Source organism: Phyllostomus hastatus, unplaced genomic scaffold (genome assembly GCF_019186645.2).
Source record: "Phyllostomus hastatus isolate PE091 unplaced genomic scaffold, TTU_PhHast_1.1 phas_scaffold_39, whole genome shotgun sequence".
NCBI lineage: Eukaryota > Metazoa > Chordata > Mammalia > Chiroptera > Phyllostomidae > Phyllostomus > Phyllostomus hastatus.
In genome coordinates this window covers 22041822-22068845 of record NW_025334028.1, presented here as the reverse complement: position 1 = coordinate 22068845, position 27024 = coordinate 22041822, and the positions used below count along the sequence as shown (strand labels likewise).

General features: G+C 37.7%; 1 protein-coding gene across 2 annotated transcripts in view; it reads right to left on the bottom strand.

The window, feature by feature from the left end:
- Positions 1-26046, bottom strand: part of METAP1 (methionyl aminopeptidase 1) — an 83026-nt gene extending 56980 nt beyond the window's left edge. For both annotated transcript variants that reach the window (XR_006783539.1, XM_045820293.1), the window contains exon 1: positions 25728-26046. Coding sequence is in view for 1 of the 2 variants with exons in the window: in XM_045820293.1 (XP_045676249.1) it covers positions 25728-25841 (114 nt within the window). In the remaining variant the exon portion in view is untranslated. The remainder of the gene's footprint in view (positions 1-25727) is intronic.
- Between the last annotated feature and the right edge of the window lie 978 nt (positions 26047-27024).

Below are 27024 nucleotides of genomic sequence, written 5' to 3'. Positions count from 1 at the left end.
GTGAAAAACACAATGCTTTCTCCCTAAGTAACCAAACAAGGATTTCTACTCTTAATATTCCTGTTTCAACATTACACTGTAAATCTTACAATACAACCAGGCAAGAAAATATGTTAAATAGACAGGCTAGGAAGGAATAAAACTGTCTCCATTCAAAGATGACAGAATTATCTATATAAAAATACCAGGGGAAATAAAAACTTCTCCATTTAAAATATCAGCTTAGCAAGGTCACAAATATATGATCAAGAGACAAAAAAATACTTTATTTTTCGATACTGGCACTGCATAATTGAACTATTACACAAAATAATGCCATTTATAATCACTTCTCCCAAAATTAAATAAATTCTAGAAAATTAAATAAATTTATTAAATAAATAAATGTTTAAAAGTATGTATAGGAGCTGTATGCTAAAAATTAAAAAGCAATGATTTAAAAAAGCAAATAAATCTAAATAAATAGAGATATCCTGTCTTCATGCAATGGAAGACTACACACAGAAAAAAATGCCAGTTCTCCCCAAATTCATTTGTAAGTTATAAGTAAATCAATAAAAATAGAAGACATTTTAGATTTAGAAAAGAGTGGTTCTAAAATTTATATGAAAAGGCAAACAGATGAGCTAAAACAATTTTGAAAAAATGAAATTGAAGGAATCATACTTTTTCTTTTTATTAAAGAAATATGTTTTTCTATTTCTAGTCTTGAAATAATGTTACTAGGGACTAGTGTTGAATCTTATCAAATTATTTCAATCACCTACAAAAGCAATTATATTTTTTTGTGTCTGATGTATTATATTAATAGTTTTTTTATTATTTAATGATTTCTACTCGCCTGAAATAAACTAGCTGCCTATGGTTGATTATTCTTATATATATATACTGCATAATGCAACTTAGTGATATGTGTTTTACCAAGCTGTGGTCTTTTTATGTCTAAACATGTATTGCTAGATATTTTAAATCAAAGTTTTCTTGCTGACCTTTCTTCCCTTTCCTTTCTACCTGACATTTCACTGTTACTATCAACCCTTATTATAAAGTGTTATTACCAACACTTATCTAACTTTCCCAATACAAAACATGGAAGAAGCCATTACTTCTGTTTCAGAGTCTTGTTTCAAAAATAAAAATAGTCCTGTCATCTTCTTAATGAGTAAAAAGCACCAGGTGGTGAGTATCTGTAGAGAAAGATTCCCATCAGCCTGCTGGGGTTAGCAGGATTGTCACCTTCCCATTACAAATAACAGCCTGTCGTGCCTCCACTCAACATCTGTCAGTGGGAACTACCACTGGTGGAGAGCCTTTTTTGTGTCAAACACCTTCTGTGTGTATTGTCATTCAGAGTTCACACTAATCCTTGGAACTGGATATTATGCTCCCATTTTACCAATAGGGAAACTAAAGCAAGGAAGGGTTAAATACTTTGACAGCTCACACAGCTGTTAGGTGGCAGAGCTGGAATATAAGGTTCTTTGTATCCAAAGTTCACCCTCTTTCCAGAGCTACAAGGCTCACTGGGCAGTGCTCTAAAGAAGCAACAGCTCAGTAAAGGGGATAAGACACAGGTCTGCACTGCTCCCACCCCCAATACCTTGCCCTATGCATCTCTTCCATTTGGCTGTCGCCGAATTGTAGCCTTTATAATAAACCAGTAAAAATAAATAAAAACAAAAACAACCTAGCAGCAGAGAGAGGAGAGAGGAAAAAGCCGATGAGATCAAAGTAAAATGAGATAGATTTAAGAGAAAGAAAAAATTTTAACTTAGATTTTTAAAAATATAAATATGAAAAAATATATAAACACTTAACTGAGAAAAGATAGTCAGCCCTGAGCAGGTAGCTCTGTTGGTTAGAATGTGGTCTCAATGTGCCAAGAAGCAACCAATCGATGCATCCGTAAGTGGAACAACCAACTGATGTTTCTCTCTCCCTCATGCTCGCTCTCTCTCTCTGTCTCTCTGTCTCTCTGTCTCTCTCAAAAAACAAACAAAAAAGGATAAAGTCAAAGGGGGGAAAAAAGACTGGTCTCAAACAGAATCATATTTACCATTTAATAAACTATCTACAAAAGATTAATGTTTTCTCCTGAATCTCATCAACGTTCTGAAATCTCTTCCCTTTCAAAGGCAATAAAAAAAAAGATTAATGTTTTTATTCACAGAGCTTATACTATTGTATGTTAATTCTCTTAACAGTAGTAATTATTTCTTTATTAGATACTATCGTAACCCATGTTATCAAACTCAGGAGAACAGAATGTCTCTTATTAAATTCTGCTGAATATGCTGATTAAGAGACGTACCTTGTACCTTGAAAACTCCTGGGACTACACAAGGATCACTCCTGAGAAATTAGAGATAAATTGTGGGGGTAGGGGAAGGCAAGTGCACCCCTTATTTTAAATTCTTGGCAACTAATATGTATTACCTTTATTAATTAAAAAAAAAAAAAATTAAGCCCTGGCTGGTGTAGCTCAGTGGATTGAACACAGACCTGTGAACCAAAGGGTCACTGGTTCAATTCCCAGTCAGGGCACATGCCTGGGTTGCAGGCCAGGTCCCCACTTTGAGGCACGCAAGAGGCAACCACACACTGATGTTTCTCTCCCTCTCTTTCTCCTTCCCTTCCCCTCTCTCTAAAAATAAATAAAATCTTAAAAAAATATATTAAAACTACTTTTTTTAGAAGACCTACTACACACAAGAAAAAGGAAGGAATAGGGTGACAAGTTCAAGAAAATGTCCTTTTAAGAGGATACAGGCCCATTTTTTTAAGCTCTAAAGATACAACCAACAGTTAGTGTGGTTTCATAACTGTAAGACCTGGTGGTTTCTATTTTAAAATTTTCAAAAAACTGAAGGCTTAACAGTTGCCAAAAGCAATCAATCAATATTAAATGAGTATTCAATATGTAAAAAAGCATTCCTGAATGACAGTTTACTACATTTGAAAGTACCTATTTTGGGTCCAAACTAAGGTATTCCATATAAAACTCCTATTTAATATCTTTCACCATTACTGATATATGTAACTTTACAGTAATACCAAAATTATTTCTAAAGGGCATGAAGTATAAAACTGCCACCCACATGTAGTTTCAAATTAGAAACAAATGCTTTATAATCCTAGGGAAAAAAATTCTCTCTTAAAATGCTATTTTTCAAAGAAATTTTCCAAAAATAGTTTAGCAAAATGCAGGAATTAGGGGATACTATACAAGAGAAGGTAAAGGAAAACCCCCAATGATGTAAGATGATCCCCTACCCTCACAAAAAAATAAAACTCTCTACAGAAGAGCTAGAGCTCGCCTAGTCCAAGCTAGAGAGGTCCGAGACTCCTTTAAGAACATGAAATGAAATGATCAAATACTGAGTATGTTTAAACATACTAAGAAGAGATTTACAAAACCAAAGGAAGAGTTGGGGTAAATTAAAGATAAGGACATAGAAAGCTAAGTAAAGGAGTTGCACAGGAAAGGAAAAGTAATCTCAATGTACTTAACAGAAAACACTTATATTTATACAGTGCCTACCATGTGTTGGTCACTATTCTAAATCTTTATGTAACTCTTCACCTTATGAAGTACTGTTTCTATACCCATTTTACAAAGAAAACCTAGATGAATAGATGTTAAATGACTTGCCCAAGGTCACACAGCTAGCTATTACTGGTAAGTAGACTACATGACTCCTTTGTCAAAACCATTTACAAGTCAGAAGACATGCATATGGCAGTTAAGTAAAATAACTCTCATCTTTCCATTCAAGAAGTCTAGAGAGAAGTCCTAAAACCAAATTATCATGACATGGCAATTGTAATCATGTTATTTAGAAATATAGAATTAAATACCAAAATAATCTGTTAAATGCTAAAACAAAGATAAGCTCTAGAAATGTAATGTACACCAATGATGGCTACAGTTAATATACTGTCTTATATTTAAAAGTTGCTAAGAGAATAAACCTTCAAAAAGTTCTCATCACAAGGAAAAAAAATGTAACCATGTGAGGTGTTGGATATTAACTAAACTTATTGTGGTAATCATTTCACAATATATATACATACTCCCATATCAAATCATTATGCATACAGTGTATCTTCAATTTATACAATGTTATATGTCAATTATTTCTCAATAAAACTGAGGGAGAAATGTCAAAAGAGATTACCTGGTATAAGGGTGTGAAGATTATAGAATATTTGACACAAGTCACGTGCATGTCTTTTCAAGAATCAAAACCATATATAAAAAATTACAATTAGTATAGTCTCTAAAATGTATAGAAAATATATATTAAGGTTCATTTCCTACTGCCATTTTCTGGCTGCATAAAGATTCCATCTAATAAAAATTGTTTTCTTATTCTGACTTAAGGCATCTTGTCATTTGAAGCAAACACTATCCCAATTAATACAGCAGTAAGGCAATGAATGTGCTGTTTACAGTTTCCTGCTCATTGAGTAATCCCTGCAGTGGCCAAAACACATAGCCCACCTCTTTCAACCTCTTCCCAGGGCAACATGAGCCTTGACAGACTGGCATCCAGAGAGACAGTCAGACCACTCCTTTCTTTTGGACCAATCTCATTACCTTCCCAACACTGCTGTCTTCAGTGGCCCACCCCTTACGGTAGGTGTGCCTACACATTCATTATTGTCGATTGTTCCTAGTTTCTCCACTCAGATGGTAATGTCATTTACAGCAAGGCAACAGCCAGAACCCACAGAACTCAATTATCAAATGTTTCTCAATTTTAAATAAACAAAGACTTTTCTAATTGCAAATGCTTGCCACCTGGAGTATATCAGAGTAGGTTCCAAACATTTTTCTTTTTACCCTTCTTGATCACAGAACTCCTGTAAAAAGAAATCTAAAGCAATCTGCAGTATTTAAAAAAGAAAATAAAAGCTGTTCTGAGACAGGAGCAGAGAGCTGGCGCCATCGTCACTTGCACACATCCAAATGCATAATTCAAACCAATTACACTTAAATAAATAGATGTCCTTCTCCATTCAAACCTTACCTTCCTTCAAGAGTACAGAAGATGACAGTAACTGATTTTAAATACCATCTTCTCCGTTACATCCTGTCCCCCAGTGAAAAATGACCCTTTAGTATCACTGCCTCTGCACTTCAGTTCTATTCCACTGTAATCTCTACTGTTGATTTGATTTTCTCAGTTAAGCGTTCAACAAACTAAAAGCAGTATAAGTTCTTTAAAGGCACTGTATTTCAAAACCCTTCTCCATCCTCACTTCTTGGTGGGCAGAGTAAAAACCCAAAATAATGCATAAAGACCAGCATTTAGGACACACCCTAAGCAGTCATGGAAAATTATTTTCATATCTATTCTGAGAAGTCATAAGCTGTGGGCCAATTACCAAATTTAAAAATAGTCATCCCTGATCTTGATTCTACTTTAACAAAGAACATTTTCAATAAGATTAAGAACATAGTCCTGAAAAAGCATAATATGCTTTACATTTTTCAGACTACTTGGTATTACTCTGTCTGACATCAATTCTTCTCCCAACTGTATTTTCAATGTGGTCATCATCAACTAACATTCTGAAATTCCGCACATTCACTGAAGTAACTATCCAAATAGCCTTGTTTTCCTTTAGGGGATTTCATGATGCTTATACTTGATTCATGAAACTTAACATCAAATCTCAGCTTTTTAATAAGAGGATTAATGGGATTATTCTCATTAAAGCAACTAGGGAACTGTCTCACAAAATGGCTTAGTTTGCTAATGGCTTATATTTCAAGATATACAAGGATTCTATTAAGTGAGTGAGCCAAAATTCTCACCTGCATAAGGATATCTATCCACCTTCCTCTTACTTGCTGAGGCCATGTAGCAACCATTTCTAAGTCTTCCAAATCACTGACGACATAAAGAAGATTCCCAAATCTAGTAAGTCTTGAAGGAAGGAACACTGTTCCTTCCCTAAAGTCCCCCTCTTTTTCTTCACCTATTCATTATCAGACTAGAATGACTCAAAACCCCAAGTGACTATCCATTCCCAGAAGAATAAACTCCAATTCCTTAACTGGGCAATCTTTCCCTCCTTGTCTCTGAGAACAAAAAAAAGGACCAACAACCTAACTAAATTAGATTTAGAGTTCCTCAAACACCACACTTTCCTTTCCTTTGCACAACCTGCTCTATCTGCTCCTCACACTCAGCTTTCCATCTGTATCCTCAGAAGTTTTACCTGCCCCTTCAGGTCTATTTCAAATACTGCCTTCTCCATAAAGTACCCACACCACACACAACCTGACCCCAAGCCTAACAGGTCATATATATTTATTTGGTACTCCTTGAGAGCACTTTGTCTACCTGCCTTATTCTCCACCTATTTAATAGGTCCAACAGTAGGTAAAACTTTCACTTTCATTTTCACCCCAAGAGAACAAACTTTACTACAAACAATAGGCATCTTCCAATTTTAGGAGCTGATATGGGGCAGTGTGGTTCTCAGTCTTGGTGACATATTAGAATCACTCAGAAAGCTTTTCTTTAAAAATACACATGCTTTCCCTTCCTCAAATCAAGTCCAAATTTCTGAGGATAAGCTAGGTAGGTGATTCTTATTTATTTTTAGGATTGTGAATTACTGGAGAGTGAAAAAGTACCACCAGAGTTGAGAAATCTGTATTTTCATTTCACCGCCAGAACAAGTCATTTCCCACTCTGTTTTAGGCCCTACTGACTGGCCAAACTACCAACACAGATTCCCAACTGGTTTCCTTACCTCCACCCTCTTCTCCCCCAATCTTTTCCTATTCCAACCATCCCACAAGTAATTACTAGAATTAACATTAAATGGTTTTCATAATGTGACCACCTACCCACTCTTATCTCCTTAAGAAGCTATTATTTTCCCTTTTCCACCACCTCAAAACTAAAATAAATTTATGTTGATGAAGGTATGGGGAAATGGGTACAATGTACAATGTTAATGAGTATGCTGAATGGTCAGCTGGTACTGAAAAGGCTACAGGGCATCAAAATATAGCATGCACGTAAATACGGAATATATAAAAACATATATAGGGTGCGGCAAAAGTAGCAGGTTTACTGTTGTTCACAAATAATACAAGAATTAATTAACAATAATATAAGAGTAAACTGTGTGTTGCATACTCACAACTGTAAACCTCTTGCCCCTACCCTGTATACTCACTCAAAAACATACTTCAACCCAGTAGCTTCCACTTCCAGAAATTTAACCAAAGGAAATAACCTGACAAATGAGCAAAGATGTATGCAAATTTAATGCTCACTGCAGCACTTAGAATTGTGAAAAATTAAAGAGAATTTAGATATCTATCAATACAAAATGGGTTAGATAAATTGATTCAACCAGGTAGGTGAATTTTATAGTCAATAAAAAGTAATGGAATTAACTTTACATATGGACATACAAGACCTACAGTGGTTTAGGTTTTAGAAAGGCAAATTAAGAGGAAAACTGGAAAAATCTAAATTAACATGGAAATTAAACAATGCACTATAAAACATAACCAATGGGGTCAAAGATAAAGATACAATGGAAATTAGAAAAGACACAGAAACAAATGAAAACAAAATATAAAACATACTTCAAAAATACCAAAATTTATAGAATGCAGCAAAAAGAATGCTAGGTTTATAGCTATAAACACCTACATTAAAAAAGATCTCAAATTAAAAACCTAACTTTATACCTCGAGGACACAGAAAAAGAATAAACTAAATCTAAAACTACCCCTCTTTAGTGATGATAACACTGAGCAAAGTAGAAAAAGAAGCAGCTACCTCAATATAATAAAAGCCATATACAGAAAGCTGACAGCTAATACCACAGTCAATGGTAAAAGAGTGAAAGCTTTTCCTTTTTTAAGATCAGGAACTAGGAAAGGATGCCTGCTCTCATCACTTCTATTCAGCATGTCATTGGAAGTCTTACCCAGAGAAATTAGGCAGGAAAAAATAAAAGGAAAAGGAAAGTTTTCCTGGTTCACAGGTGACATGATCTTATATGTAGAAAACTTCTAACGATTCTAAAGTAAAAAACTGTTAGAATCAACAAAACCAATAAAGTTGCAGGACACAAAATCAACACACAAAAATGGATTGTTTTTTCTGCACATAAACAATGAAAAAGGAAATTAGGAAAACAATTCTATAACAATAGCATCAAGAAGAATAAAATACTTAGAAATAAATCTAACAAAGGAGGTGAGACTTGTACACTTAAAATTACAAAACATTCCTCAAAGAAATTAAAAGGCACAAATAAATAGAAAGATGCCCCATGTTTATGGATTGAAAGATTAAGTATTATGAAAATGTCAATACTACTTAAAGCAACCTACAGATTCAACACAATCCCTACCAAAATCCTAAAGACATTTTTTTGCAGACATTGAAAAAAACTCATCCTAAAATTCATATGGAATCTTAAGGCTTCAAATCACCAAAACAATTTTGAAAAATAACCAAGTTGGAATGGAAGACTGACACTTCTTGATTTCAAAACATACCATAAAGCTATAATAATCAAAACAGTGTAGTGCTGCCATAAAGACATATATGGAATAATGGAATAGAATGGAGTCCAGACATAAACCCTCACATACATTCAAATGATCTTTGACAAGGGTGTCAAGACCAGTCAATGAGGAAAGGACACTATTTCAACAAACAGTGCTCCGAAAACTGATATCTACATGTGAAGAAAATAACATCAGACCCTTATCTTACAAAAAAATTAAATCTAAATGAATTAAAGACCTAAATACCAGGCCCAAAAGTATAAAACTCCTAGAAGAATACATCCAGGAAAAGCTTCACGATATTGGATATGGCAACGATTTCTAGCATATGATACCAAAAGAACAGGGAACAAATGCAGAAGTAGGTAGGTGGTACCACATCAAACTTTAAGACTTTTGTTCACCAAAGGACACAATCAACAGGGAAGTGGCAACCTGTGGGATGAAACAACTTTGCAAATCATGTCTGACAAGGGGTTAATATCCAGCACATACAAGGGCTCCTACAACTGAATAAGGAAAAAAATCAAATAACCTGATTAAAATATAGGCAAAGGAACTGAACAGACATTTCTCCAAAAATGATATACAAATGGCCAACAAGCATATGAAAGGTACTCAACATCACTAATCATCAGAGAAAAATCAAAACCATAATGAGATATCATATCACACCCACTAAGATGTCTACTATAAAAAAAAAAACCTCTAAAAATAATAGGGGATTTGGAGAAGTTGTAACCCTTGTGCACTATTGGTGGGATTGGTGGGATTGTAAACCACCACATAAACCGTTAAACCGTACTGGGTGAAGCAACACTATAAAAAACAGTATAATGGTTCCTCAAAAAATTAAAACTATAATTACTAAATGACCCAGAAATTCCACTTCTGGATATTTATCCAAAAGTAAAAGCAAGGTCAAAGAGATACTGGCACAGCCATGTTCACAGCAGCACTGTTCACAATAGCCAAGAGTAAAGCAAAGGATGAAGAGATAAACAAAATGTGGTATACTCGCATTTTTCGGACCATGTGACGCACCTAGGTTTTAGAGGAGGAAAATAGGGAAAAAAATTTTGAAGCAAAAAATGTGGTAAAATATTTAATAACATAACTAACATAATATTTCACCAATGTAAATGTAAACTGAACCCAACAACAGCATTAACAACTATTATTCCTCCCAAACTGGGGAAGGGCAGTGGGGGGCGGGGGGGCAGGGGGTTGCATGTCTTATAGTCTGAAAAATAGTATATATACTATGGAATAATCTTCGGCCTTAAAAATAAAGGAAATCTTGTCAAACACTACAACATGGATGAACCTTGAGGATATTAAGTGAAATAAGTCACAAAAGAATAACTACTGTGATTCCACTTCTGTGATGTATCTAAAATAGTCGAATTCATAGATACACAAAGCAGAATAGTGACTACAGTCTGCAGGGCTGGCAGGAGGGAGCAAAGGAACATTGTTTAGTGAGTATTGAGTTCCAGTTCTACAGGATGAAAAAGTCCTGGAGAACTATTCCACAACAAAGTATACTTAACATTGTTGAAGTGTACATTTAAAATTAGTTAAGACAGTAAAGTTTACATATGTTTTTTTAAAACAATACAAAAAATACATACATTTTTTAAAAAATGTTAAGTTACAGGGTTCTGGCCAAGATGGAGGCATAGGTAGAAATCCTTCATTTCCTCACACAACCTAAAGGAGGATAACAACCAATCTAAAATCAATAAACAACCAGAAGTACCAGAAAATCAAACTGCAAAGGCACGTCATAATTACATTACCCAAGATTAAAATGAAGGAGAGAATCCTAGAAGCAGCAAGAGAAAAGCAGAGAATTACCAACAAACGAGTTCCCATAAGACTATCAGCTGCTTTCTCAAAAGAGACCTTGCAAGCAAGTAGGGGTTGGAAAGAAGTATTTGAAGTCATGAAAGGCAAGGACCTACATCCAAGATTACTCTATCCAGCAAAGCTTTCATTTAGAATGGAAGGGCAGACAAAGTGCTTCCCAGATAAGGTCAAGTTAAAGGAGTTCATCATCACCAAGCCCTTATTATATGAAATGTTAAAGGGACTTATCTAAGAAAAAGATGATTAAAAAGATAAACAGTAAAATGACAACAAACTCACAACTATCAACAAATGAACCTAAAAGACAATGAAAACAAAAACTAAGCAAACAATTAGAACAGGAGCAGAAACAGAGAAATGGACATCACATGAAGGGATTTTAGTGGGGAGGGAGGAAGGGAGTGAATAGGGGGAAAAGGTACAGGGAAGAAGAAACATAATTAGTAGGCATAAAATAGATGGGGAGAGATAAAAATGGTATAGGAAACAGAGGACTCAAAGAACATACATGTACAACCCACGGACATGAACTAAGGTGGGGAATGCTGGAGGGTTGAGAGGGCAGGGCGGAGGGGGCATAAAGGGGGAAAAATTGGAAAAACTGTAGTAGCATACTCAATAAAAAATACTTTAAAAATAAAAAATAAAAGTGTAAGTTACAAAATTTTATAGCTGCACCTGAAACTAATACAATTATGATACTGAATCTAACATGAAATTAAAAAATAAACTTGATATATATATTTAAAAAAACTGAACAGCTGTATAAAATATAAAGCAATGATGCCATTTTTTGTTTTGAAAAATAAAAACAGCTAACATTTAAGTGTGCACTACTACTACTTGTGTACTACTATCACCCCAAGCACGTGATTTAGGCACTTGCTATGTATTAACAATGTTACTCCTCACAACTACTTTAAGAGGCAGGTACTATTATTACTATCTCATTTTACAAATGAGAAAGCTAAGACCTCAGACAGATTAATTAACATGCCCCCAAAACACAGAGCTAATTAATGGCAATACCAGGTTTTAAATACAGGCCTTCTTCAGACAGTATGCTCTTAACCTCTATATAATACATACAAAGAAGCATGAAAAGATAATAAACCAAACTGCTAACATTCTCTTAGGACATGACCATGATGGTGCTTTCATTTTATATGCTCTCTCTTAAATTTATGTGAAGATCATGCACTGCTTTTTATAATGAAAAACAAAAGAAAATATTTACATTTTGAAAAAAAACTCAGTGGGACAGCAAGGTCTCTATCCCCACAACCGTCTTATTTCCTTACACAGTGTGTCTGTACTTGCACTCTTCACTACAGTAAAGCTAACCTAACTGCTGTAACACACGTGCCTCAGCTTGCTATCGCCACCAACACATCCTTTCTGTGGACAGCATGTTCTCTCCTTCACCCTAATGCAAACCTTTTTATTTTTTATACCATTTTTCAGCAATTTCGTATTCTGCTTTGAAAAGCTGTGCTTTAGTGGTTTTATTTTGTCCTCCAGAGACATCAGCAAAGTTCCTTGAAGATGTCACTACCCTTTCTCCCAAAGCAAGGACACTCCAGAGGCATGAAGCATACTTAGCATCCAGATCTAGATTTGTAAAGACATTCCTACCAGAAACAAGGGCTCCTTGAAAACAGGACTGACTCCAAATCTGAGCCATGGAAATTACAAGGTAAACCTAATTAGTCTTGTACCAGAAAGCCAGGAAGCAATGAGAGACTAATGGAGGAGGGCCAAAAGGATACAGAAGCCACTAGGAAGAACCCACGATGGTTGATGATAAACAACATCAAAAAGAATAGGACTGTAATTGATTTTATATTTAATGAAGGAAAAATGTGCATAGGTTCCTAAGCAGAAAAGTGACAAAACAACTTCGGTACCCCACAATGAAATAATTATCAAGCAAAGATCACCATGGATACTAAAACCACCAGGAGAAAGATTATTGAGGAAATGCGTATTCTCATCATGCCAAAGTATCATCCCACAGGTTACACAGTAATTGTAAAGTGAAAAACATATGTTTATGACAGTGATCTGGAAGCACCTCCTGTGATCAAGTTTAGTACCAGTGGACACCCAGGCATTCTGTGCCTCCTAGGGTGATATAATATGAAATACACAGCATCACATATGAGTCTTCTTGTCAAGTGAATCTTGACAGAATCTAGTTGGGTCTTTGGATCTAATTTCTGGCTTACAGAAAATACTGAGGATGAAAGACACCATGAGAAGCCCTGACCTGTGTAGCTCAACTGGGCATTATACCACAGAGCAAAATGTCACCAGTTCAGTTTCCAGTCAGGGCACATGCCTGGGTTGCGGGTTACATTGCCAGTCGGGGCGTGTGCAACAGGTGACCAACTGATGTTTTCTCTCACATTGATGTAAACCTCTCTGTCTATCTCCCTCCCTTCCCCTCTCTCTAAACATAAATAAATAAAATCTTTTAAAAAAAGACACTGTGAGGAAATAACTGAAAATGTATGACATTATACAAGATGAGTGACTAGTCTCTTCAAAACATGAGCATCATGAAAATAAAGATGAGAGGACTGTTAAAATTTGAGAGCCTAAGATGATTTAACAAAGACTAAGACACAACAACCAAATGCTATTCATGATCATAGAATCTTGATTCCAAAAAATAACAAACAAACAAAAAAACCCTCCAAACAATAATACAGCTATTAAAGATACTTGGCAGATGATTGAAAAAGTTGAATAGGACCATTAGATTAATTTTCTTAAATGTAATCATGGTATTGGTTAAGAAGAATGTCTTTTTCATTAAAAGGTGCATGAGGAATATTTAAGAGGTGTGGCTATCATGCTAACTGTGCCTTATTCTCAAATGTTTCAATAAACACATACACAAATACAATACACACAAGAACACATAAACAGAGCAAATAGAACAATGTTAATTTCGATGATAGGTATACTGTGATTAGTTATAATATTCTTTAAACTTTCCTGTTTAAAATTTTTCATAGTAAATATCTAAGGAAACTCAATAAAGTTGTAAAATAATCAAAGGGAAAAAATGCCTTGTCTATAACTTGAACTTAGCACCTGAATGTCATTTATCTTTTTAAAATACTTCCTGTCAGTACAAGTAACCATAAGCCCCTTGAGAACAGTTACATTTTTGTTAAGTTTACAGATATGAAAATACCCCAATGAATGTTATTCAAAAGTAACAGAAGACTAGGCTGGCAAAAATCAATATTTCTGCTAATATGGGATATGGAACAATAAAAAGTTTCTGATGATGGGAGTACAAGTATAATCACAATGGAAAGCAATCTGGCATCACCAAAATAAAGCTGAACACATATATCCTATGACCTAAAATTTTTCTCCTAGGGGTATACCCAAGAGAAACTCTCACATGCAGACATCAAGAGTTAGGCACAAGAATGTTGAGAGCAGCATTGTTTATAATAGCAAAAACCTGAAACAACCCAAACTTACATTAACAAAGGGATGGATAAATTCATTGGAATACCATACGGCAATGAAAATGAATGAACTAGAGCTTTGTGCAATGTGGATGAATCTCAAGAACATAATTTTAAACAAAGAAAAGAAGTTGCTGAAGAATACTTCTGGTGATTTCATTTATAAATATTTCAAAAACTTCAAGACTAAACAATGTACTATCTAGGAAACTAAACCTATGGAAAAACAAATGTATGATAAACACAGAACTCACAATAAGGGAGTAAGTACCTCAGGGCGAGGGGCACATAGGGCCTTCTGTTTTACTGTTTTACTTTTCATATTATTTTTAATAAGTTGGGTGGTAAGTATAGGCATTTACTGTATTTTGTGTCTACTGTATCATTATGATGTTAGTTTTTTATTCTTAATATTTAATAAAAACAATTTAGTAAGAATAAATCACATATAAATCCTGACTTTAAGGTACTTAATACTTCCATTCGGTATTGAAACAGTCAAACCCATCACTAACATCAATTAGTGCAATAATCAGGAATAAAATAAATTTCATTTGGGAAATAAAAGTCACAATATTCAAGGGGAAAAAGAACTCTGCCATGATGAAAACCTTATATTTATCTATTTTACTGAATGATTTGTGCTCATAACTTGATGAATAAGATAGGCTTAATCTTCAAAGTCTGATGTAAAAGGTTGCCCTTTTGCACCTTTATCAAGACAGAATCATTAAATTCAGTTTTCACAATATGGAGAAATCTCTGTTGCCTCCCACTTTAGATGATAAAGAAATTGCTAAAGTCATAATTTCACTTATCATTTATACCCTACCCACTCTTCAAAGACATGAGCTTATGACCCAGGAAAATGCCACACACTAGCAGACCCCAGCTGACACGGGTCTTAGGAATGCTACCCAACAGGCTTGCCACAGCACTGGTATATTTTGGAGAAGTTTCTACTGAACTTTGCAACAAAAGAATAAGTTTCTAAAGACAAAAAGGGGAGAGAACTTTTTAAAAATTTGTATTTCATTGATTATGCTATTACAGTTGCCTCAATTTTTCCTCCATTGCCACCCCCACCCAGCAACCCCAGCTCCCTCCAGCAATCCCCCTACTATCATTCATGTCCATGGGTTACACATTTAAGTTCTTTGGCTACTCCATTTCCTATACTGTACTTTACATCCCCACTGCTATTCTGTAACTACCTATTTGTACTTCTTAATCTCCTCACCTCTTCAACATTCCCCCATATACCCCTTCCATTAGGCAACCATCAAAACTCTCTCTGTATCCATGATTGTTTGTTCTTCTTGTTTGTTTAGTTTGTTTTTTTACATTCAATTATTGATAAATATGTATTTATTACCATTTTATTATTCATAGTTTTGACTTCCTTTTCTTAAGTAAGTCCCTTTTACATTTCATATAATAATGGTTTGGTGGTGATGAACTCCCTTAGCTTTTTCTTGTCTGGAAAGCTCTTTATCTGCCCTCTGATTCTAAATGATAGCTTTGCTGGGTAGAGCAATCTTGGCTGTAGGTCTCTGCTTTTCATGACTTTGAATATGTCTTGCCAATCCCTTCTAGCCTGCAAAGTTTCCTTTTGAGAAATCAGCTGACAATCTTATGGGAATTCCCCTATAGGTAACTAACCGCTTTTCTCCTGCTGCTTTTAAGATTCTCTCTTTAACCTTTGGCATTCTAATTACGCTGTGTGGTCCTCTTTCCAACCATCTTGTTTGAGACTCTCTGTGCTTCCTGGACCTGCATATCTATTTCCTTCACCAAATTAGGGAAGTTCTCTTTCATTCTTTTTTCAAATAGATTTCCAATTTCTTGCTCTTTATGGTCTCCTTCTGGAACCCCTATGGGGTGAATGTTGGAACAATTGAAGTTGTCCCAGAGGCTGCTTACCCTAACCTCAATTTTTTGGATTCTTTTCTCTTCTTGTTGCTCTGATTGGTTGTTTTCTGTTTCCTTATATTCCAAGTGCTGATTTGATTCTCAGCTTCATCCACTCTGTTGTTTTCCTATAAACTATTCTTTTTTTCAATTACTGTACCCTTCATTTCTGACTGGATCTTTTTTATGCTGTTGAGGTTCTCACTAAGTTCCTTGACATCCTTATAACTAGTGTTTTGAACTGCATCTGATAGATTGCTTATCTCCATTTTGTTTAGTTCTTTTTCTGAAGTTTTGATCTACTTCATTTGGGCCATGTTTCTTTGTCTCATTTTTGGCAGCCTCCTCATGTGTGTTTCTATGTATTAGGTAGAACTGCCATGACCCTGTCTTGGTAGCGTGGCCTAATGTACTAGGTGCCCTATAGGGTCCAGTGGCACAGCCTCCCCTATCACCCAAGCTTGGTATTCAAGGTACACCCTCCTTGTGGACTGAGTCCAGGCTCCTCTTGTAGTTGAGCCTTAATTGCTGTTGGTAGATCAGTGGGAGGGATTTACCCAGGCCACAAGTAGGCCAGTTGGCTGCAGGGACTGGTTGTAAACACTGACCATGAAGCTCCACCCTCCATGGCAGATCAGCTGTGGGGGACAAGGTGCTGGTGCTCCAATGTGGTCTGTAGCTGTCCAATGGGTATGCAGGCTCTGGGGTTTCCTGGTTTGTGCAGGCCACAGTTAGCCATAACCTGTGTTCTGCCCAGGGTCACCCTGCTTGAGCTACAAAGCAATGCACAGATGGCTGCTACTTGTACTGGGCTTGGAGGTTCCCAGGTGAAGCCAAGCTGTGAACTTAGGCTGGTTGCTGCTAGTGCCTGGCCTGGGCCACTTAGCAAGAGGTATGGGGGCTGAGGGCTGTCTGAGGCCTGCTGTTTGAGAGAATTTAGGAAGTTGTGAAGCATGAGCCAAAACCAACCAGCCCTTCATATGGAAAAGCCACTGTCAACAGCTTGAGTGGGCCTGTAAATTGAGTGGGGCAGAGCCTCAGGAGATCTCCAGGGTGGGGCAAACAGTCGCTGAAGTCTCTGATACAGCACCCGCCTGCTGGCTCTGTGGCTCTGCTGGAGGATGGTTCAGAAAAGAAACCATGGCCTCTGCCCATCTTTCTGTCTGGGAGAAATCTGTCTCCCAGCTCTCACCTTGATAGCAGACACTTCAGTTCCTCCCCATATGCTGCTGGTGTCTTTCAGGCTGCTACCCTGTGCTGGAGCTCAGAGGGAGTGAGTCTGAGCAAGTACATGTTGGGGTTCTTTAAGAGGAGCTGCTTGGGACTACCAAAGTTTCTTCCACTGACTCAATCCCTACTGTTTTTTTGCAGACAGAAGTTATGGTGATTTACCTTTCTGGCACTGGAACCCCGGGCTGGGTCACCTGGTGTTCCTCACTCCTGCAATATCCCTCCCAAATTTTTATCCACCACACATGGGTGTGGAACCAGCCTGTTCTGCATCTCCATGTTCTCCTCCTATCAGCCTGGATGGATATGTGGTTTCTTTAATTCCGTAGTTGTCAGATTTCCATTCACCATGATTTCTGATGGTTCTGAGTGATGGGTGTTCTATAGTTTTAATTTTGTTGTGGTTATGTGAGGAGGTGAGCCGTATTTGCCTACACCTCCATCTTGAGACCTTTTCTTAATGAAAAAAACACTTTAACACAAGATGTAACTTCTTAACAAATTTAAGTGTCAATACAATTTCCAACATTCTTGGTACAATATTGAATAGCAGACATCTAGAGTTTATTCACCTTGTATGACTGACACCTCATGTTGTTGATCAGTAACTCCCCAGTTCCCCTTCCTCAGCACCAGGCAACCACCATTCTCCTCTCTGGTCTATAAGTTTGACCATTTTAGGTACTTCATGTAACTGGAATCATGCAGTACTTGTTTTCTGTGACTACCTTGTTCCACTAGTATAATGTCCCGAAGTTTCATCCATGTTGTAGCATACTGTACAATTTCCTTTTTAAAGGCCGAGTAGTATTCCATTGCAACTTCATACCACATTTGGTTTATCCATTCATCTGTCCACAGGCACTTGGGTTGTTTCCAAAACTTGGCTATTGTGAACAGTGGGGTGAGGGGAGAACTTACTTACAATGTGTAACTTAAGGAAAGTTACACATTGTTCTTCTCCTGGGTTCAACTACAGCTGCCAAAGACACATGTTGAATAAAGGAGGCCTAACTGGCAGGGTTATATTGAACTGTTCTTTATTCATAGCCAGACACCAGGATACCAATCAAAGAAATCAAAATAAAAAGACTTATAATTGTCGAGCTGGAAGTACGACCTGCCCAAACAGGAATAAGTGCTTTAGGTTAAAAGTGTAAGGTAGGGAGAAAGAATATAATTATATTTCTATTTCATTAAAAATTTAATCCTGGCTGGTGTAGCTCAGTGGATTGAGCATGGGCTGGGAACCAAAGTGTCCCAGATTTGATTCCCAGCCAGGGTACATTCCTGGGTTGCAGGCCATAACCCCCAGCACCTGCACATTGATGTTTCCCTCTCTCTCTCTATCTCCCTCCCTTCCCTCTCTAAAAATAAATAAATAAAATATTTAAAAAAAAATTTAATATGGAGAGAATACCAATGGTTGCTGTTTCAAGTACCAGACTATATACATCTACTAAATAGGTTTGCTATTAATACCAAAGACAATTCCTCATTAATATGGAAGTTAACTACACTACTGCTTCTCCTTCCTAATGTCTACCTGTGTCACGTGTGTTGCCCCCAACAAATTTACCAAGACCAAACTAAAATTTCTGCAAGTATGTCAAACCTGGAAAGGGCTTACCAAAAAAGGGGGGAAGGAGGACTAAAAGTTCTATCCACAAAGTTTATGAACCATATCAGATCATAACTACTTCTCAATGGCCCTTCAATGTCTAAAAAAGTAACTCAGTTAAAGACTTGTTCAACTTTTAATTACTTGCCAATCAAATGAGGCTTTTTGCTTTTTACAAGTTCAAGTGTAATGTAAATATATTTCATTCAGAAAACTCCAATGTAAGTATTTACATTATAAGCATGTCAATAAAAGGACCTCTCCATTGACTAACAGAGGTCCTCAAACCAACAAAAATCCAGTAACTACACTGCGAACTACTAGCAGCTTGGGATGGTTCAATCCTGGGTTCATGTACCATCCTACCTTTATTCTGTCACTGAGTAAATCAAAATGCTTTAAAGGTTACACATTCATTGAAGAGCAGTTAAAGAGCAGGTAAAAAAGTGGAAAAAAAAACTAAACTAAATTCAACCACAGATAATTAAATAAAGGACTACATATACAACACAGTTTACTATTCAGCAATTATAAAAAATAATGTAAATGTAGCTATAACAGACATTCTTAACATATTAGTTAAGACACAGGGTGACCAAATACCCTAAGATTATGTATATTATGTGTTAAAATATATACAAGCATATGCACATTAATGTATATTAATATATAAGTGTTTGTAAAAATACACTTCAAAAATTTCACAGAAATTATCACTGGGTAACTTTTCACCTGTATTTTCTAATTTTTCTACAATAAACATATTAGTAGAGTTATTTTTGTTTAAAAATCACCTCTATACCTTCATTCTACCTTTTGCTTAATAAAGAAGCTACAACAGTTGTGCCCAATCATTTAACTTACAGCAATATCTAAGGATGGTGAGTAATGTGAGAAATTTGAAGAAAGTCCCCATAACAAAAAAGCATAACATGGTTACTATCTCCACGGATGATAAAGATGAGTTTCAGAAACACTCTGCATTGTCAGAAACTTTGTTACTGAAAGAAAACAAAGAGTTTCAACCCTGACCAGTGTGGCTCAATTAGTGAGCACTGTCCCACAAACCAAAAGGTCACCTGTTCAATTCTCGGTCAGGGCACATGCCTAGGTTGTAGGTTTGGTCCCTAGCTGGGGCACGTACAAAAGGCAACTGATCAATGTTTCTCTCTCACATCAATGTTTCTCTACCTCTCTTTCTTCCTCTCTCTCTAAATATAAATTTTTAAAAAATAAGAGTATTTTTTAAAAAGTTTCACAGGGTAGGGTTGCATTTCAAAGATGCTACATATTAGAAGGGAAATTCCTCCTACAAGATGCCCAGCCACTCGCTTTCTACCTGTACACCTAATTAATCATCTTACCATGCCACTGCTTCTTTGAAAGAGCCTATTGCAAGAATTTGTTCAAAATGTTCATAATAAATAATACTTCTTAAACACTTTGAAACCTTCCTTATAAGTAACTGTAATAGCATCAGACATGAAGCTACATGCATTAAAAACCATTTACTGAACACTGTGCTAGGTACTTTGCATGCTCTCTCTTACTCACCTTCCTCTCGACTCCATGAAGAGAGTGCACCATTAGCCCTCTATCACAAAATTAGGACACAAATTACCCATGGACATGGAAGCAAAGATTTAAACCCAGGTCAGACTCCAAACCCAGTCTCCTTCTTACACTATATTACTACCCTTAGTTCTCATGCTTTATTACTCAGGTTCTTCCCAGCTGATCCTTTAACTCAAGACACCACAGCATCTGCCCTGGGCTGTAAACTAAAGGTTTTATTCACGTATTAATGCCCCATCATTTCCTTCTCAGGCCCATCGACTTCTTTTCTTTCATTTCACAAACTAAGTGTCTTGCCTACTGTGTGCAAAGCACTTAGAGAAATACAGAAATGAGTAAAGCACAGCACCATTCTCAAAAAATTGTTATAAATTCCTAGAGACTAGGAGTAAACTACTAAACTACTACTAAAAGTAGTAAACCACTATTAAATAAGGATAAACATTTCCATTAAAAAATCATAAAAAATTCAGGAACCCCCCAAAAGCTAAACTTTTAAGTAAAATGGGTTTTACTCATTTAAAGGACCAAACTTTTCTTAAGATTAAGCATCTTAGATAAAAATATTTCTACCTACTTAAAGATAAAACACAGTATAACAATAAAAAAGCTAATATTGATTAAATTTACTGATATACTACATGTTTTACATATACTTAATGTTTAGTCTTCACCAAAACCCTAAGGCAAGTACTATTAATGACCCCATTTTAAAAGCATGTAATGGAAAACAGAGACGTTAATTTATTTGCCCACAATGTATTAAATGATGGCATCATGATTCAAATGCAGCAGTCTACTCTATTTTGATACACTTATTCATTCATTCAAGCACTTATTCTCAATTTTTAAAAATGTGTCAAGCAACTTAATAAAGACCTTACCAAACAAGACATATGGATGGCAAATAAGCATAGAAAAGATGCCTCATGTCATTCGTGAGCAGGGAAATGCAAATTAAAACAATGAGATAACACTCACTACACACCTGAAACAATGACCAAAATCTGAAACACTGACAAGACCAAATTCAGGTAAGGATGTGGAGCAACCGATACTCCCATTCCTTGCCGTGGGAATGCAAAATGTTACAGTGCGTTTTCTTATAGAACTAAATATACTCTTATAATACAATTCAACATTCGTACTACTTGGTGTTTACCCAAAGGAGCTGCAAATTGTATGTTCACACAAAAACCTTCATATGTTTACATGATGTTTAAACAGATGTTTATAGCAGCTTTATCATAATTTCCAAAACTTGGAAGCAACTAAGATGTCCTACACAGTAGGTGAATGGATAAATAAACTGCGATATACCCAGACAGTGGAATATTATTTAGCTCTTAAAAGAAATGAGCTATCAAGCCATGAAAAGTCATGGAGGAATCTTAAATGCATATTGCTAAGTGAATGAAAGCAACCTAAGGAGGCTATATACTCTAATTCCAACTATAAGACATTCTGGAAAATCAAAACTATGGAAACTCTAAAAAAATCAGTGGTTGCCAGGGGCTGGTAGGGATGGGAGGGTGAAAGGATGAACCAGCAGAGCCCAGAGGATTTTTAGGGCAGTGAAAATACTATGTACGATATCATAATGGATATGTCATTATTCATGTGTCCAAGCCTTCATATTATACAACATTAAGAATGAACACTAGCCCTGGTTGGTGTGGCTCAGTGGATTGAGTGCTGGCCTGCAAACCAAAGGGTCACCAGTTAAGACAGTCAGGGCACGTGTGTGGATTGTGAGCCAGGTCCCTGGTAGGAGGTACATAAGAGACAACCACACATTGATGTTTCTCTCCCTCTCTCCCTCCCTTCCCTTCTGTCTAAAAATAAATAAATAAAGTCTTTATTTAAAAAAAAGAAAAGAATGAATCCTAACCCTGGCCAGGTGACTCAGTTGGTTGAAACATTGTCCTAATACACTAAGGTTATAGGTTCAATCCCTAGTCAGAGCACATACAAAAATCAACCAACGAATACATGTAGTAAGTGGGGTAACAACTCAATGTTCCTTTCTCCCTTCCTCTGTCTCTCACTCCAGTCAATAAATAAAAATAATAATTAAGAGGAATGAACTCTATGGCACACTACAGATTGAGAGTGATTATGATGTGTCAATGTAGGTTCATCCTTGGTAAAACGTGTACCAATGTGGTAAGTGATATTAATAATGGAAGAGGTTATCCATGTTTGGGGGCAAGGAATATGAGAAATTTCTGTAGCTTTCTCTCAGTTTTACTGTAAACCAAATACTAAAAATATTAATAAAAAATATTTTTACCTTAAAAAATCAGCTTTCAAGTTTTATCAAAATACAAATTCCAGTATCCTGGTTTTTTTTTAAAGAAAAAGAAAAGAAACTAAGGAAAGATCCCCATGTCAGCGGTAATGTGAACTGGCCTTCAGCCAGCATTTCCAGACTCAGTTATGCTGTGTCATGTCTTGACATCATGAAAAGATCAACCTGTCAACTTGTCAGGCACTCTACATAAGGTATATCAGTCTTATAACAATGAGTCTGTGCTCATCTCTGAGATTTTCTTTATTTTGCTGGAATTTAAGTTCCTAAGTCAAAATAGTGACATTGATAATGTTTTCGATACACAGCCTTCAGTTGTTTAACAGATGTACCTATTAACAGACATTAAAAAATTTTACTGACTACCTAGTGCATACAATACACTGTGTTGAAAATGACAATAGGGCACTGAACAAGGTAACTTTATTCATGAAGCTCACCTCAATCAGAAATTGGAAAACATAGAAGAAAACAAATAAGATAATTAGACTGTATAAATTCTAAAGGAAATAAACAAGGGGGTGTGACAGAGTAACTGGGAATGGTCCTTCCATGACGGTGTTTTGCAGTTTTGTTCTCAGTTTGTTCCCAAAGATAAGATGGTATTTAGATCTTTATAAGATAAGATTTGATCAGGCTGGGGACCAGAGGATCAAGGAGTAGAGGAAAGACACACCACTCCTAGTGAAGATGATCAGAAATGTGGCAAGGAGAAGCCCTAGTTTCACCAATGTGGAAACTGGCTTAGAAAAATTTAGTGATTTGACCAAGGCCTCAAGCTGGGACTGAAAGAATAGCTATGATTTCAGAAGACAGGCTACCTTGGGGTGAAGGAAAGAAGTCAGTCCAGCAAGAAAATAAAGCTGAACTCAGAAGAGGTGTCCTGATTATGGGACTACCACCCTGCAAACAATGGTATAACTATCTGTATGGGTGAATGGTAAGCATAATCAGACTGTGATATGCTAGAGAAAATTAACTCTTGTAGAAAAGGTTCGGTTTGGTTGTTTGGTGTTTGCACGGTGGGGAACTAGAGTAGGGAAACTCATTAAGAGACCACCACAATCCATTTGGTGAAAATTTTAAAAATTGACCCTAGGAGGTAATAACGAGAAAGAAGAGAGACAGTGTAAAAGCAACTTGGGATACGTTTGACTACAGGTGTAGCAATGGTACCAGAAATATACCTGCAGAACACAATATAACTCCAATCCTACAATACTGAATAAACATTGCATGTTTTCACAAATGAGGAGGAATTTTTCAACAAGCCCCCATAAGCCAGTGTTCTTTGTACTGAATACTACCATGCCTAAGAAAATATTACCTGTGTTTGATGAATATCGTTTCATAGTATCATTTTAAAGTCAACAGATAAGTGTCTGTACATATTATTTCATTTAGCATTACCATTCCCACCGCATTATTCTATTAAAACATAACGTAACCCACATTATTCTATTCAAATGGTACACAATTTCCAAAAGGAAACCATGAGGTTTTCTTGTTTTAAGTCCAGGTCCTGTATAGGCCTCAACAAATGAGAATTTGAAAATTTAAAACAAACAAAAGGACTTATACCAGGTTTAGTATGTTGAGTAGTCCCACTGCTATTTTTAGAATGAACAACACTTCTCAACTTTTTCTATATGATACTAACAAGGCCAAGGATCATATCCTTTCTAAAAACAAGACCTGTACAACAGACAGCTAGACTCTCTTACAATGGCTTATCAACAAGTGTTTTGACTTACAGATTTTACTTATATGTTTATTTTGCACATATCTTTATGTACATGTACTTAAAATATACTATTTGTATTTATTGTTCTTAAGTATTTGCTTTCATTCCATTCACTGATATTTTTACATATGGCAGTACTACATGGTACTAGCAGCCTTTAAAAATATGCCTTAGATTTTTACCAGTATTTCATATTCACTGGAAAATTTGGGGTTCAGAACTACCTTATCAAATATGTAAGTAAAATATGTTCCCCTCTGTACTATGGTGAAATTGGAGCTCTGAAAGGTTAGGTAACTTGACTAGTTCAAGATCACACAGTAATTAGCAAGGACAGGGTCCTGACCCGGTCTTCAGACTTTGTTCATGCTCTTCTCCCCGCAGGACACTACCAATTTAATACATGAATATTCATGTGTCTCTCTTCAACAAACCTGGACTGTAACTAAAGGCCACACCAGTGCGGCTATGCCAAAATCCCGAGTGCCGAAATGCAGCCGGAACACTAGCACTTTTCAGTAAACATAAACACGAGCGCACGTTTCAGTCAGGACCCCATCCAATTCTGGGTTTGCTCCACTGCACAAAACTTATTAAAATACACTACAGTCTTAAAGTATAGCCCTTAACGACACTGTCTTTTTCAGTGGTAGTTCAATGAATTCAAAGGTGACTCATACAGTTAACTTGAGGTTTTCTAAATTAATAACTTAGGATGCCAAATGAAAATAATGAATTATATAGACCTCTACCCATCATCACCCCCAAAGCTGCTTAAGTGTCAAAGCGAGATAGTTAAACACGAGGACGGATGTGGGGCTGGAGCGAGTATTCCTCCTCCCAGTGACTGCCACCATCCTCAGGCAACCCACTCCTCAAAGCCCTGAGGGTCTATTTCGACCCCAATCCCGCCGTGACCAGAGTGACTACCCGCCCCGAAGCCCCCGGCCACCCGGCGACCCAACGTAGGAGCCCTGCCGGGAGCTGCGACAGCGGTAACTCGCTAGGCTAAGGCCGACCCCTTCCCAAGGCGTCCCCACCTGTCCGGCAGCCCGCACACCTGGGAGCCCCTGCCCCGGCAGAATACGCGTGGCAGAAACCGATCCCTAAACCGCAGGTCCTCGGGGCAGCCTGGCGACCTCGGGCAAGCCCGCTTCCGCTTCCACACCACACGGCCGCGACGGACCGGGCCCCCGCCCCCGCAGGAGCCCCCAGTCCCGCTGGGCCCAGGATCGCCGGCGACGGGAGGAGGAGCCGGCGCAGCGAAACTGGGGGAGGAGGAAGAGCAGCAGGCGCGCCCGCCCGCCCGGGGAAGAGGAGGAGCGCGTCCTGACCCGCCGAGGGCTGGCAAAGAGGAAAGGGGAGAGAGGGTCCGCAGCCGCCAGCAGGGGCTCCGCAGAGGAGCGAGCATCTACCTGCGAGCAGAAGTACGAGCCCTGGATGCCGAGCTTGATGCAGGTGGGACACTGGAGCTTGGCCTCGCTGATGCAGCCGTCCGTCTCGCACACCCGTGTCTCCACGGCCGCCATGCTGCCTGGCTGCTGGAAGAGCGCCTCACCGGGGAAAAGGAGGAGGAGGGAGGGAGGAAGGAACGGCTGGGCGGAGGGAGGGCCGGGGAGGAGAAAGAGGCCGAGCCAGAGGCGGAGCTGGACCCGCCGGGCCTGGGGACGGAAGGAAGACCTGAGCCGGGTCGGCCCGGACGACGCTACGCGCCCCACCCCTTCCCCGCGCGCGCAGCTGGCGTCCGGCCCACCTCCTTCGCTCCGCCCCCTCGGCCTCAGGCCTAGCACGTGGAGACGCCGGAGATCTTGGCTGAAACCTCCCTCGGCCATCGGGCCGCCTCGCTGTCAGCCCTCTGGGAGCGCGTCCTCCTAGCGCCTTCCAGTGGAGGCCAGGTGAGGCCCGCGAGGATAGGCCCACGTGCCTCGCGCTCTCTACTTGGCCAGACACACTCCCAGTCGCCCCTCACTGACTGAGTCCCGAGTTCCTGAATGTCCCCCAAGCTCCCAGGCAGTTGCAAAGAGCGCTCCACTCCTATGCGTTAGCCTATCCGGCAACTCCTTAGAAAAGGAAAATAATGCCCTTTCTTAAAGTTGTATTTCTCACTGACTTCTCTGAGGCCGAAGGACAGCCGCTCATTCACAAAAAAAAAAAAAAAAAAATTGAGCCAGACAGCTGTCTGTGAGGAGGTGGGCTGGGATTTGCATACGCCCTCTTTCGCGCCGGATATTTTTTCCACACCAACCCACTCCATTCACAATCTACAATGCTAGTACTAGTAAGATGGTAGCTACTAAATATTAAGTGCAAAGTTTAGTAATATTCTATATATAATATTTTTGTTTTATCCCGGGTAACTTAAGACGTAAATAGGGGAGAATTGTATTAATCATGAAATAGAGTTGCAAGGAACGTTAGAGGTCATCTGATGCAAATCTGTTGCCTAAATCCTTTCAGCTATATCCCAGATCTGCCATTTACTACTAATTTGTGCTTGAATACCTCCTGTTACTAGGGAAGAGAGAGGAACTAAAGTTTATGGTCAAGTAAGTACTGTGAACTTTGTGTTATCTAACCCATTTTTCAAAAATTCATATTAACAGCTCATTACTTTAAATAACTTTTGCAATGTAAGCAATACAAATAATGTAATAAAATTTTAAATGTTATACACATAAGCAAAAAGACATCAACCACCAAATATATGTATAT